General features: G+C 38.8%; 2 protein-coding genes and 1 long non-coding RNA gene across 3 annotated transcripts in view; 1 reads left to right on the top strand and 2 right to left on the bottom strand.

Moving 5' to 3' along the window:
- Positions 1-1099, bottom strand: part of LOC107702555 (carbonic anhydrase 9-like) — a 12182-nt gene extending 11083 nt beyond the window's left edge. Inside the window, exon 1 of the mRNA XM_016504911.1 lies at positions 936-1099. Coding sequence (XP_016360397.1) covers positions 936-1098 — 163 coding nt within the window. The 5' untranslated portion in view covers position 1099. The remainder of the gene's footprint in view (positions 1-935) is intronic.
- Positions 1100-6990: 5891 nt separating this feature from the next.
- Positions 6991-13928, bottom strand: LOC107702577 (m7GpppN-mRNA hydrolase-like). Its single transcript, XM_016504932.1, has 11 exons — positions 13542-13928; positions 12540-12691; positions 10961-11088; positions 10764-10862; positions 10526-10678; positions 10322-10434; positions 10129-10224; positions 8863-8986; positions 8536-8616; positions 8408-8459; positions 6991-8063 (listed from the first exon to the last, which is right to left on the bottom strand). Exons 1-11 carry the CDS (start codon positions 13592-13594, stop codon positions 7930-7932), a joined length of 1185 nt encoding a protein of 394 aa, XP_016360418.1. The 5' UTR covers positions 13595-13928; the 3' UTR covers positions 6991-7929.
- A 207-nt stretch (positions 13929-14135) lies between these two features.
- LOC107702578 (uncharacterized) lies at positions 14136-14637 on the top strand. The gene is made up of 2 exons (XR_001635778.1): positions 14136-14377; positions 14544-14637. It is a non-coding gene; the product is annotated as an uncharacterized LOC107702578 (long non-coding RNA).
- The last annotated feature ends 731 nt before the right edge of the window (positions 14638-15368 follow it).

Below are 15368 nucleotides of genomic sequence, written 5' to 3'. Positions count from 1 at the left end.
GTGTGAGTGAGTGAGTGAGTGAGTGCGTGCGTGCGTGCGTGCGTGTGTGTGTTTATGGGAAGCAGTGCCATCATGTGAGCTGGAGATGCTGGTACACTGTGAGCAGCACGTAGACCAAACGCTCTCCAACCTCAGAAACCACAAACAGCTCATGGGTACCGCCGTCCAGGAATATTTGATCAACGTGTCACTGACTCACAGCAAGAAAAAACGTTACTCTCCTGGAGGTCATCTCTTCATTACTGTAAATTCTGTCCCAGTTTTTATGGAGGAATTTCATTTTCTGCACTATTCAAGTGATCCTGAATGAAGGACTTTCCTCTTTGCTATTTCTTTTTATTTTCATTCACTCATTATCAATAATATCTTGTTTTATGAGCTATTTCACAATGAGCCAATCAAACATTAACTACTGCAACATACCATAGTAAATACACGCTTTGATCATCGGCAGGTTTAAAGATCTCCAAATACAAATGACATCAAATCTTGTAAAGAAGATATTTTACAGCATATAACTTATGGATATCATCCTGTTGTGTTTAAATCAGAGAGCAGTACATATGGATGAAAGCCAGCACCCAAAGTCAACAGTCTTAACTCTGCTGAAACAGTCAGGAGAAAGCAATCTTAATCGCACTTTCATAATTTACAGTTTTTTTTTTTGTTTTTGTTTTTTTTTTAACTAAACAAGTTTTCATTTGTATGGTCTTGTCTGTGTTGAATCTGTCTATGAATATTTGACTAACCTTTTCATTATTTAAATATAAAAGATGATGCCATGCATGTTTTAGCACTTCCGAATGTTTGTTCACTTCCTTAATATTTGAATAAAGGCTGGAGAAGAAGCAAGCTTGCTCTTAGACCAGCAGAGTTTTACACACAGTTACACTGATGGATGCTCTGATTTTACAGTCACAGGCAGATCTGCTCACCTTTACTACGTTGGGCATCCCTCTCACTGCTCTCATCTTCCTCAGCGGAGGATGAAGATGCTATGGCTAGCACCTGGAGATGAAGGACGAGGAGTATATCCAGCAGCATGCTGACCTCCGCAGCACTAGAGTTTTCCACAGGTATCGTGGTGTTGTTTCTCATTCACACAGCATCTCAGCCTCTGCTTTAGTGACTCAGGGGTCTGCCAACTGGGGCCGGGCTTCACAGAACAAACCAATCACAATGCTCAAGCTGCTCAAGGTTCCAGGACATCTCTCTCTCTCTCTCTCTCTCCATTTCTTAGAGTTAGAGGGTAACCAAATCTCTCACTCTCTCATAAACTAAATGCCTCCCTCCTTCCTTGATCAAAGTTCAGTGGGAATAAGCTACACACTGAGTAGCTAATTCTGTTAAAGCAAACACTGTAAAAAATCAAAAGTTGAGAAAACTTAAAAGTTTAAGGCAACCAGCTTCAGGAGATTTTTGAGTTTTCTCAACTTTTTGTTGTATAAACTGAAAACAACAAGTTGAGAAAACTCAAAAATCTCCTCAAGCTGGTTGAAGACGTGACTCTTTTTCCATATTTAATAGTCTAAAATTTGAGTGTTCTAGTTTCTACAAACTCGAAAAAAGTAACATCCGAATGTATTATTTTTTTTAAATTTATTCTACAATTTCTACAATTAGTAATGTGCTTTTCTCAGTACTATTTTTTCAAACTCTTTACACAGATGTCTTACAACATGCAGATGGCACCAAGATTTTGTTTTGTTTGTTTGTTCATTTGTCAAAGAAACCAGAATTCCTTTGCAAAACAAGAATGATTTGTCTTTTTGCATAGTGAAAGTCCAACAAACAAAAAAAACAAATTGAAATGTCAATAAATAAGACATTGCATTTTTTGCGATAACCAAATTTAATAAACAATATCTGAATATTTATCAAACTATTTCACTGGTTTTCATCCGGTGTAAAACCAGTGTCAAAGAAACTATGGATGATCTGTTATGGCGACCTCTGATGGGAGCAGACGAAAGAAGAAAAAGGAAGAGAGCATTTCACTGAATTTCACTTGAGTGCTTTAAAACGTTTTTCTTGTCACTTCAGTGGACCTCTAATCCTAATCCATGTTAACATTATTTACTGAGTTTGTAAAGAAAGAAAATTACAGAAATGATAGAAAGCATTTAGAATTATCCACCAGTGTAAAAAGTACATCATAGACAGATCTTTTTGAAAATTAAAAACACTAAGTTTGTGTTGTAATTGTAAGAGTTGAGTGGGTTTGGCTGTAAGTACAGTATATGGCTTTCTAAAATTAAATGTTTTGATTAAAGAATGGCATTTCTTTCGCAGTATCTATAAGGATATAAATCCAGTTTACTGGTGACCAAGCTGTGATTCACAGAGAGGTTCTTATCAGTCATCAGTTCAAAGATTTTCACCCTGTTAAAAGTGGCTACCAAAAGAGTGAGTAACGCCACGTTCAACTGTTTTGGTGAACAGAAAGGAGTGACTTCAAAATGCCCCGTCATCACTCACACCCAGATCAGCTCTCAGAGTCTCAGCTAACCAGCCGATGAGTTGAATCAGCGGTGTTTGATTAGGACTAAGAATGAAACACTGCAATCCAAAAGCAAATAAAGGAGTCCAAATTTGTCATGACTGCAAACAGTAATGCATCAGCATCCCTTACTCAAGCTCTAATGGTGGTGCCACATACCCTTTCAATGAACCAGAAAGACGTGACCTCAGTGCTGTTGGTGTTCACAATGTAAGTGGACTTAAAGGGGGACTTTTTCTGTGCTCTTAACACTGACAGGCCTTCAATTCTCCCCAACCCTTCACTTTTTGAGAAAGGAAAAACTTGAATAATATGTTGAGGATATCTAATGCAATTCTCTCTCCAGATATCAATATGTGCATGTGAAAAATCTTGTTTTTGACAGAAGCTGGAAGCTATCAATGGCAAGCCTCAGTACTTCTGCCATACGAAATGTTTTCACCTTCACATTATACTAATCAATCAAACCACAAAAGGACCCACGAACAAACTGTACATGGGTAACGTTCTGAGGTGGTCTGAGTACAGTTCATGTCCTCATCTGAGATGATTTGAGGTATTCACATACACATTATACCGGCCTGAGAACGCTTGAAGTGCTCACTAAGGGTAAAAACTTCCTATATGAAGGGTAATTGTTCACAAATTCAAATCGGTCTAGTATGTGGCAAGAAGGAAATCAACATTTGTGATAATGTCGAACAAAAACAGGCTTCATCGAGGCTTTTGCAACAAGGGGGTAAAAAAGAAAAACAAAAATGCTAATGAGAATGTAAAGCTCACACAACTGGCCCAACGGAGAACACACACCTTCACTTAATCTACTTGAGAATATTATTTCAGAATAAAATCAAATGTAACAATTTATTATCAGTCAGGTAAATATGTATTATGCCAATTACATAGCCAGAGATATCAAATCAATACAATACATCAAATTCTCAAAGATGAATCTAAGAGTAAGACGCATACCTGACTTTAGAAAAGTACATAATATAAAGTGTCTGGACACACTTCATACTATGGGCACATTCTGACTACAGAAAAAGCCCTGATCTTCTTGCAAGATTTCCTTAAGTACTCAGACCAAGACAAGCATCCCCCAAAATGGAGACAGGAACTAACAATTGGAATTTGCATTGATCAAGTAGGGTTAACTTTGGGACAGAAGGTAATTTGCATGATAGACACTGGGAAATGACACACCTTCTACAGCAATCAACTTATCTCCAAACTCTTAGGATCTGTGTTACCTTCTTCTAATCTTGATGGCTGTCTGTCCTATTGTTAAGATGATGAGACCTTTACCAGACACACAGAGACCTTTCAAACAAGAACAGTTGCATTGTTATAAACTCTGATCAAAAAAAAAAAAAAAAAGTGGTTTCGGTGATCTCTGTAGAGTCGTGTGTTTAGATGGAAATGAGGGCAGAGCGAGTAAAGGAAGTGGATGTGGAGAATCATACATAAGGTGTGAAACTTTTGTGTTGTCTTGAATGAGGATATTAGGCTTATGTCAGAGTTCAGATGTTGATACTCGTAAGAGTTCTGTGTCTTTTCAGACTGTGGCCCTCTTCTGGACCAGACAAATAGCATCAGCCTTACAAAGAACTCACTCAGCTTTTATTGGGAATAACAGTCAAGTCCACACTCTAAAAAATGCTGGGTTGTTTCTACCCAACTCTGGGTCAAATATGGACTAACCCAACCGTTGGGTTAAATTTTTACATTAAATTTTTAACCCAAAAGTTGGGTTAGTCCAAATTTGACCCAAAGTTGGGTTGAAATAACCCAGCGTTTTTTAGAGTCCATCATGGGATGTCCCTATAGTGAATGTCTAATAAACAGTCTAACGTCGTAACCTCATGTGTCAGTCTGAATAGTGAACAGACCAGAGTCCAAAAGGTTGAACACATATTCAGAACCTTGGCACAAACTCTGGGCAGAGCACAACACAGACAGGCCAAAAGAAAGACAAAGCTGAGATATATCACTTCACAAGACAGCAAACAGAAACCAATGGAGCTACGATCAACTTAGGCTAACGATGCTTCTGGGAAACGCAGCCCAGCATGAGGCACCTGTCAAAATCCAAAACGAAACATGAGGGAATAAGAGCCAGACAAAACAGCACTGGGGTCATGACAGGATTTGAATCCGGGTCCACTAGAAGTGGAGGTCGATCCAGATCAGGGATGGGCTACTCTGGTCCAGAATCACACTGTTGCTGGGGTGTCTACTCCTGCAGAGTTTAGCTCCAACCCCAGTTAAACACACCTGAACCAGCTAATCAAGGCATTTAGGATCACTTCCAGGCAGAGCTCTGCAGGACACTGGCCCTCCAGGAGCAGGAGCAGACACCCCTGCACTATTGTCAACACTACCTTATATCAGGTAAATGCTGGGATCAGCTCCATTATCCCTGCGACCATACATTGGACAAGCAGTTAGAGCAGGGGTTCTCCAACCACATGCCTGGAGCCCAAACACATCTGATTCAGCTCATGAATACAGACTCCAAGACCTGAAATGGGTGTCAAACAACACTCTTATAAAAATAAAGATGCTTAAAAGGTTCTTCACAGCGATGCCATAGAAGAACCATTTTTGGTTCCACAAAGAACCATTCAGTCAAGAACCGTCTCTTTCTTATCTTTTTATAATCTGAAGAACCTTCGTTCGCCACAATGAAACAGAAAGCTTCTTCAGCTGTTAGTTAAAGGTTCTTTATGGAACCATTTAAACAGAAAGGTTCTTCTATGGCATCGTGAAGCACCTTTATTTTTAAGAGTGAAAGGAGAGATGTGCGAAATGTGCAGTTTTGGGGGGGCTCCAGGAACATGTTTGTGAACCATTGAGTTAGAGAATGGATGAGTCGTCATTCACTGCATGGACATTTCTGAGAACTCAATAACTGCAGATGCTCAATTACCACACTTTAGCCCATAATGCTCATGTTCAGCAGAAATACATTACATAAAGTCGTTAAAGTCTTTGGGCTGAAAACCTTTCTGTCTTTACAGGGTGACCAATACTTGTCATTTGCCGTCAAGCTCAATATATGAAGCAAAATAATATTCTTTCAAGTGAATTTGAAACTAGTACAAAGCACGGCCTGCCTTGTAATCCTCATTATATAAAAGCTCCTCTGAGAGAAATTTTAATGAGTAATTTCTGTCATGTCAATTACAAATGAGATGTGCAAGGAATCCAGCTGACAAAACAATTCTGTCCAATGAGCTGGAATGTGTTACAATCATTAGCCTGAATGATTTGAAACTGTTATTTAATTTATTTCATGTTTAAGGTGTTTAAGTATCTTGTCAATAACATTATGTCGGAACATTCCAAGATAAAGTTCAGCCGTGAATAAACACAACAGGAACTGACTGCAGGATTACTCCACAATCCCTGGAAATTCCCATCTTTTCGTCGAGTCCTAGTATTTATTAGTGGAGCGGCAGTTCTCCAGTAGTGTTCAACACCACATGATCCAATGATCACGCACTTATGAAAGTGTATTTTCTGATGTGGCGCACTAAAATTACAGTACAGTAAAATGTTCATTCAGCAGCTCCTAGGGCAATTTGAAATGTTAATGATTCATCATTTAATCTGTCACAGATGCTGTCCATCTATCCATTCTCCAAAAGAGACTCATAGACTGTTCACAAACTGGGGGGAAAAACAGGATGAAGTTGGCAAATCTACAGTACCGCACGTGTTTTCATAAAACAGTGCGTAGTAGTCAAGAGTCTCGTGCATAGCCAGTGATGCAATAGGGAAGGCAGCAGAATCCTTATCCGCTTTTTTTTAAGTTAAAATAGACTGGTTTTCACTGGACAGAGAAAGACATTAATCGTGCTTACATTAATGCTGGTGAGATGCATATCCCACATCTGCTGAAAAATGTAGACTTGAAGTTCTCATCCAATGTTTCTGTTGGAAAAAGTTCAAATAGGATTCTGCCAAGAGATGGAATTACAGCGCTTCTGAATAGTTTATACCGCACACTTTTCATTTAGAGCTTTTCCCTCTTCTCCAGATGACATCTGCTGGTCACAAGTTTGCAGCTTCTTCTGCTTACTTCACAGCATTAACACAACTGACAGGTGAGTCGAATAATAATTATACTGATACAATGGCATCTGTACATCTGTCAAGGGGTGGGATACATTAGGCAGCAAGTGGAAAATGGGCAAGCAGATCTGCATGACTCTTGACAAGGGCTAAATAGATCCTCACAGCATCAGAGCATCTTCAAACAGCAAGTCCTGTGGAGTGCTCCAAGTATGCAGTGGTTACCAAAAAAAGCCTAAGGAAGGTCAACCGGTGAACCCGGTCTCAGGGTTATGGGCCTCAATTTTTGATTATCAGCAAAGACTTTGAAAATGACAAGTAACATTGTCAAAGTGATACTTGGTTCACTTCTCGCTGAAAGAGATTGTATTTATTTTTTTAACGTGGAAAGGCAAAATAGACTATCACTCTTTAAGAAAGTGTCTTTATTTACCAAAAAATGAGAAAGAAAAAATGACAATACAAACCGTAGATAATGTGGTTAAGCAAATCATGTTGCATAATTGTAAATCAGCTTACCACAGATATCAGTGCCATTTCACAGAGAAAATATTAATATAGTATGGTAACCATGTGGAGGGTGGGGAAAACCTGGGCAGCAGTTGAAGCATGATACAAATATCAATGAACAGAAAACAAACAGCTTGACAAAACAACTGAAGACATCATTTAAGGGAAACATGGATGAAATGTCATTTATCAAACTGCAAATCCAACATCAATGTCAAACTGAGCAGACATTTGGTGACTGAGGACTTGATAAAGTATATAGTGCTTCAATGTGTTTTCCTGCTTTTGGACGAGTAACATCAACCCTATCTGTACAGTACCAGTCATGTGACGCTCTGAAAGCATGCTTTTTGAGCAGCTTCTTATATTTGCTTTATGTTTAACAGCAAAAACGGCAAACAACGAACACTGAGCCATAGAAATTCAACATACAGCTGGACCGATTATTATTGTAACATCTGAGTTCACAATGAAGTAAGAAGAGCAGAATACACACTTTTTGGGCTCTGAACCAAACTACTGTTAAGTGTGTTTCAGACAAAACGAGCAAGTTCACCAAGAAACACTTCTCTTTAGTGACAAAATGATGCACTCATGATTGTGCACACGTTTTAGCATAAATATAAAGTCTAAAAAGAACTCAAGCTAACAGCATTCCAGATTAATAGGAACTGACATATGTGTGTGAAAAAAGGAATTTTTTGGATTTATCTGTAATCTTGGTCCAACACACAATGCATCTCGACTAACAGGTTTACAGCGCAGAAGATACACTTGTAGATCTTAAGGAAATTTGCTGCGTCAAATCTTTTAAAAACCAGAGGCAGTACAGCAGATCTTCAGGACTCGAAGCAGGATTTCATGATGGCCTCTCTGTCAAATCTGAAGCTGAGAAAAGAGCGCGAGGAGAGGATGTATTCCCCGTAACACAAGTCTGCCTGTCCGTTACAGCCATAGACGTCACCAGATGCATCTGCAAAACAATTGTAGAATGACTGAAAAGTATTGTCCACAGCTGTTGAAATTCATGCACGAAATTATTTGAAGAATAAACATAAGGTGTGATCAAAGGCAAAAAGGTCACACAGCTTTCTATTGGTCAACACAGCAAATCCATGTGACCAACTTGAACCGGTTGTGAAAAATCCTGATCACAAAAGTAAGCACACCCTTTCTCTCATGCATTAAGTGTTCAAACATTAATAAAGGATATTTGTGAGGATTTTGCTTTTGATCAAATACAATTCTTTTGATTTAGCTAATCACAAATCCCCACTTCTAATCCCTAATGCATCATTTCTTGAAAAGCTTATTTACCCGTGTCGAAGTTATCCTGCAGTCTTCTGGGCTGAAGTTTCTTCTCATCTTTCTACAAAATAAATATAGTGTTACACAACTAGAACATCTATTGTAACGCACAGTAAATAATGTGTGGAGCTACTTACCTGCTGCTGGCTGACACCATTAGCTCTTTTTTTCAGGTTTGGAGACTCCTGGTGTTTCTTGCTGTTGCCTTTCACATGATTCTGCAATGAAATAAACCAACCGATCACTACAAATCAGATTGATCACTCCGTCTGTGCTGCTGGCATGTCAGAGTTACTAAAAGTGAAACAAACTGTGAATAAGATCTGAATTCAGTCCTCACATACTGACATGTGGATTTCTGTACAAGCTTTCTTTTTTCTCTACTATGTAAGATTTTGGGTCATACTGCTTACACCTACCCGTAATAGCATTTTTACACAATATTTTGTGATGTGAACACCTACCTTGGGTTTAAGCAGGTCTACTAACTCACTCTGGGTGGTTTGTCCAAAGGGTTTCTGTGGTTTTTGCTTGGACCAGCTTTCAGGAGATGCTTCCACCAACATCTGAGACCTTCTGGGCTTAGAGCTGAGCAGAGGAACAACAACAAAAATTAGTGCATGTCATCATTTCAACAGTCACCTGACTGCTTGTTCAATGGCATACAGTAATAAACACTGCATAACTCCACAGAAAATCATATACTTGAGGTGTTCTAGAAACAAACACTATGCCGGGGTCCTCCAGACTATGGTTTGGTGCCAACGGGCCGTGAAACACAATATGACAACGGTAGTTTATGGTGATGATCTTTTGGTAAAATAACCTCTAATATTTTAAAATGCACTTCATTTAAGCACTTTCTGCTCTGTGTCCACCAGTAAACACAAAGCAGCAAATACAATTACAAGACATTTTTTGTCTACACTTAGCAATATTAATCAGCATGTTAAGAGCATTTCATAAAAAAATAAATAAAATGGAAAAATCGTTTGCAGAAGGCAGAAAAACGCCCAAACGGTTTTTTTCTCAGTCACATGGCCTTCTGCCACACATAGGTATCTAAATGTAAAAAAGTGATAGCCTGATAAAACATCTGATCTTACCTTTTAATACTCAAAAAAAAAAAAAAATGCATTATTTGTTGCACCACTGGCTTAGTTCAATATCCACATTTTTGATGATTGTTTGGGATTTTCTCTTTTACAAAGTGGAAATTCATAACTATTCCAAAAAAAAAAGTATAAAAAAAAAAAAAGTATATTACAAAATAAAAAGGCTGGACCTACTGGAACTTTATTTTAATACCCTTGTTACTATGCAATACATTATAATATTTTAATATTTTAAATGTTAATGTAAATGTAATATTTAATTATTTCATAGTCAATTTAATACATAAATCAGTGGGCTCTCTGTACGACCAGTCAGTCTTAGGGCCCCACACTTAATGAGCATTAAGTTCAGCCTTCAGATAGTCAACAAATAATGTGAAAGAACTAGAATTAGTCTACTGGCTCATATTTGACAATTGCAACCCTCTTTATGAAACGCACAACCACTCAAATATTAAATTCAGTTGTTATTGGACAGACTAGCCATCCTGGTCCATCCCTACTATAGTGTTTAAGCACCATAATTCTACTGCACTACTAGTGCTGCAAAACATAACATCTTCACACACGTGAAAATGCGATGGTGAATGCTTTCTATAGTGAGAATAATCGCACCGGAATGGTTTGCAAGGTGTGCTGCCATTGGACGCAAAATCCTCATCGCTGCTCGTTGACTCTGCTTTGTGTTTGGCAATCCACTCTCTGAGCTGCCTGCAGATGAGCACATTACACCTCACACTCATACTCCACACAACAAACAAAACATGAACATGGATCACTCTAGAACATCATTAATGAGAAGATGTACCTCATAAATGGAATAGCCATAAAAAACTTGTTAGGAGCCAGTCCAAGCTTGGATTTCGGGGTCATATCGTTCCTGTGGCAAGGCAGTTTATCCACTGAGAACCATTCAATGTTCTATCAGGAACCAAAAGAGCAGAGAAACACAATCAGAGCTTTAGACAATCAAACACATGTGCTTCTATAGAGCATTAAAATGTATACATACCCTTATCTCTTTTCTGGTCTTGGGGTTGAACTTGGTGTCTTTAGGAACTCCTGGTATAATGTACAATCGAACCAACTGATCTGAAATCCTCTGTTCAATGTATGTTTTTTGGCAGATACGATCTCGGATGTCAAAGCTGGTCTCCTCCAAAACCTGCAGAGAAATCAAACAACCTTAACAGTGGTTTTCATTAAACCAAACCAACATTTGTATCTTGAAAGCTGAGAAAGCGGCATACTTCTCTAACAGCGCAGTCATGGAAAGCCTCATCTTCATTGACTTTCCCTTTAGGAAAACCCCAGCCAGACTTGGCCAGATAACCCTGGACCATCAACACCTTCAGGTAAAAATAAAGAATGAATACATGAAGGTTTCTGCACCCCTTTTTAAAAACGCATAACAGTTTATGATGCTTCCAAGCAGCTGTATACTTACATTGTCAAGTGTTTCATCAAGAATAATGGCACCAAATGTAGGCACACCCATCTTATACTCTTTCCACTGCTCTAAAACCTTCTGAACATCCTCTCCATGGGGCAGCAGGAATGGACAGTGATTAAAAAGTGATCATAATGTTAAAGAGACACACAGAGAGAAAGAAACCACAAAAACATTGCTTTTTAACCAGTTTCTGGGCATCACAAATTGTCCCTCCTTAAATTTTTTTTATCGATTTTAATCGTTGACGAAAAGGTCAATAGATTTTTGTCATTCAAAACTTGTTCGTTTTAGTCTCATTTTCGTCTGGGAAAAAAATGTTGTTGAAGAAAACTATAACCCTAACCCTAACATAATGAACACTGCTGACAATTCTCAATTATCCAGAGTTAATAGCTATGTTACTGCAGTATCCATGAGACTTTAAAATGCTCAGGGCTGCCAGGTTTCCATAAATCCAAACAACCCAATCTGAGGTTCAATCTTGCACATTTCGGAAACATTATACTTTGCATAATCTGACAATAAAGATCATGCACTCATGCAGCAAAGTTCTCCCTTAAATCTTTAGTTTGTGCACCACTTTCAACGACGGTCGCATTACATGAACAATTAAGGTGGTGACACACACTTTAAGAATTTGATCACAATTTAGAAGGCATTTTGGTTTAAGGCCCATTCACACCAAGGACGATAACTATAACGATAAAGTTCTAAAAATACTGCTATAACGAGCTGGAGAATTTAAAGCAGCAGACGAGCGCGCGCTTAGAATAAACGGACTATATCGTCCGCTGGTGTGGACGCTAATATAGTTATCTATATATTTATCATTCTTGGTGTGAACGGGGCTTTACTGTGTCAATTGCAGGTCCTGATGTCTCTAATTGTTTATTTCCCCATCTTACATAGTCGTGCTAACACTACTGTATATATGTGCTTGTCACGTTGAAGAGTGTTTGAACTATTAGTTAGATGTTTTTGATGTCATTAATAGATTTGCATGAAGAGGAAAAGGTAAAGTTCTGTGGGATTATGGATCATGAGGTTCCTTTTTGCTGCAAATTTGATTTTCTGTATATTTGCTATAAACGCCAATACATAAAGTATTCAAAAGAAAGATCATGTGCCCTTTCAACTGCTTTTCCGTTATTTGTTTTTCTGAATCGTGCAGTACTTTAGCTCAACTTATGTTGCTTTTTAAATGAGCTAAAAGTGTGTTTTGGGGTATGTGGATCTCTCCAGTGCAATATTCTGCTCAAAGAAAAGCGTAATATAGCGTTCAGTCACAAGGCAACTTGTGCTATTTGGTGCAAGCAACATTTTTCAGTGACATAATAATGAATCACCACCATTGATAATTGCTCTAACTTTGTAGATCAAGAAGGAATCAGCTCAAATATCCAATCAGTTTAAACACTGTGCATTTAGTCTGTGCATTAGTAATGGGGATTTTCTCTTTCTGCAGTGCTGAAAACCTTTCCCACCTCTTTTCTAAGGCTACTGAACACTTGACAAACTCAGTACTCTCTCTCAGAAAGTATGCTAGTAATATAAACAGATCTCTTTAGGATATCAGCCTTGGCAAAGTCTCTTATCCCACACTGAGGTAGTCCTGTTGAATTTTGCATGCAGAAGTCCAGGTAAAACCAATGGGCAAGCTCAATCTGGAAGCAAACTCTGATGGCATTGTCCCTCTCCTCGCTGGGGATGTGAAGAATGAAGCGACTACAAGACAAAGCACAGAAAACACTGAACACATGAAGCCTGCATCATGAGTCAACAGCACATTTAAGGATAATTTATGTTCAACACAATGGACTACTTGCATTGAGCTTTGTGACATAATTCATAGCATTTTAAATAATGTGGCACACTAGTTTTCTGAAGAACTCAATCATCCAACAGATCTAAGAATAAGGGAACCTTAAATAGTAATAATAATCTGCACTCTCATTTTCTACCTTCCACTAGCTAGGGATCAGCTAGAGACAAAAAAAATGAAAACCTGATAAAAACTACAATAATCATAATAATAATTAAATAAACATATGGAAATCACATCCGGATTTGTAGGAGCGTGAACGTTGTTACACCGGAAATGCGTAAGCCGTACCAAATAGAACACGGAAGTAGTTCTATTACAAGTAGTCAATTGACCATTCAAGACAAAACATTAGAACATATGAACAACAATTACTACTATAATCGCCAGCATCATTATCATCAGACGGCTGACTTTGGGGAACGTTATTATTCACGTTTGGAGTCTAAATACCGCCTATTTGGCACGCGTCCAAACCCGCAGCTGGAAACGCTCATGTGATACACAAATATCCTCAGCACGCGCCAATGATGCACAAAACTGCAGCTGACTCGGAAGGAGCCCACTATACTCCAAAGTCTGCCTGTTAGCAGCTTTATAGGTTTTGCAACGCAGCCCTACGGAGTCCGTTAAATTGCCGTTTAACAACGACAGCTACGAGTTATTCGACCTCGCAAACTGATATAAATGCACATTACACTTATAGGTGCTTTTAAATAGACAGTCAGGTGTGAATGTATGCTCTCGGTTTACCTGCAAAGGTCATCCAGCAGCCCGTTAGGAATCTCCCATCTTTTTGTCTCCATGTTAAGGGTAAAAACATCCCGAACAAGCAAGACTAGTGCGTTAAAAACAGCGCAAAGCTACTACACTCGCGTGCTTCGCATATATAATATGTGGCAAAAGTACACGGTTCTGTACTATTCGAACGCTAAACAATAAAAGAGCAAGCAGTGCTGTGAATTTATATCGACGACGCTGATGCTAGCTTGCTAACGAGCTAAAAATATTGCGTTGCTTGAAAAACTTCACAGTAGGCGGGACCGGAAGCGTCAGCCAATGAGAGAGCGCGTAACTCCGCTCCGAGAACTCTTGACCAATCACATCGCTCTCTACATAACGGACATCACCAAGCGACCAATCATAGTGAAGTTCGCAGAGCGTTTTAGGGTTAGCATGTTTGTCTGATCGATTGCGCTACGCGATCATACGATGCGTTTAAACTGTGGAACATTTTCACGTGGCTTTTCGCACAGTCAAATAGATCTATACGCATATCTCATTTAACTTTAAATTTAAAAAGCAAATAAATAAATCTTTAGCGGCTGTCTGCTTTACTCCGCGACGAAGGGTGTGGTCGAAGAAGTGGCCCCGTGACGTCACAGCCTCCGCGCGCACGGAGCTGGCGAGAGCTGCTGTTCAGCGAGTGTGTTTCATATCGCGATAAATCCATCACCAAGCCAGACAAACCATGGCGCACGGGCTGAAAGAACGCTTCGAGAAGTTCCTTTACGAGAAGAACCTGATGACAGACGTGCTGGCGAAGATCGAGGCGAGGACCGGAGTGAGCAGGTCCTACATCGCGTGCGGTGAGTGTTGATGCTCCTATAACCAGGAACACATGTGTGCTGTAATGTCGGACTTTTAATGCTGTTTAAGCGAGAATACGCTTCTCATATCACAGAGCTATGGAAGGCCGCTAGAGCCAAAACCTATCTGTCTTCCCTGACATGTGGTCTTTTGTCTGTCTCGCAGCTGTCGTCTTGCTCGTTGCAGTCTATCTGGTGGTCGGATACGGCGCTTCTCTGCTCTGTAACCTCATCGGATTCGTTTATCCTGCGTACATATCGTGAGTTAAAGCTGTAGTCGATCTTTCTTTTTCATTTTGGCATCACGCGGCAGTTTATTACGTCATCTTAGCGGTTGCGACGTGTTGACGTCATCGCAGCAGGAAGCGCACGCCCTAAAATAAATTACATTCTTTCGAAACGTTTGTTGTTCATATGGTTATTGTTAGTGTTTTATTTTGAATATCTTATTACAGTTGTAATATGTCATTATGCACTATTTTACAACAAGTATCCTGAGTAAGTAGTAAGGTTGCGCAAACAAGCGCTCAGGATTCAGTGCTTGGTTTTAAGCATATGCGACATTTATATTCAATTAAATTCATTTTTGTTCATATTTGTATGCGTAAACTCAGAAACAAAGCTTTAACAGTATTTAGTGAGACAATGAGCAAAAGTAGGCTGAAGCCATGCTTATTACACCTACACTACAATTTGAAGATGTATGTTCATTCAGTCTTTTATTAAATATTGTTTATTTTTAGTCGTCCATCCATTAAGCATCACAAGCAGAAAGACATTTAACAATATCTTATCAACAACAGCTCTTAAACGGATAATTCAACAAAATTGAAGGAATATAATCTTTCATTAAATATAATTCTAATATAACATAATATTATGAAAAAATATATAATATTTATTAATGTCTGATTTACTGATCATGTATATGGAGAAAAAGCACAAAAATAATGTTAAAGGGGTCATATGATGCTTTTTTAAAGATCATTAT

Source organism: Sinocyclocheilus anshuiensis, unplaced genomic scaffold (genome assembly GCF_001515605.1).
Source record: "Sinocyclocheilus anshuiensis isolate Anshui unplaced genomic scaffold, SAMN03320099.WGS_v1.1 scaffold210, whole genome shotgun sequence".
NCBI lineage: Eukaryota > Metazoa > Chordata > Actinopteri > Cypriniformes > Cyprinidae > Sinocyclocheilus > Sinocyclocheilus anshuiensis.
This window is presented reverse-complemented; position numbering and strand designations above follow the sequence as displayed.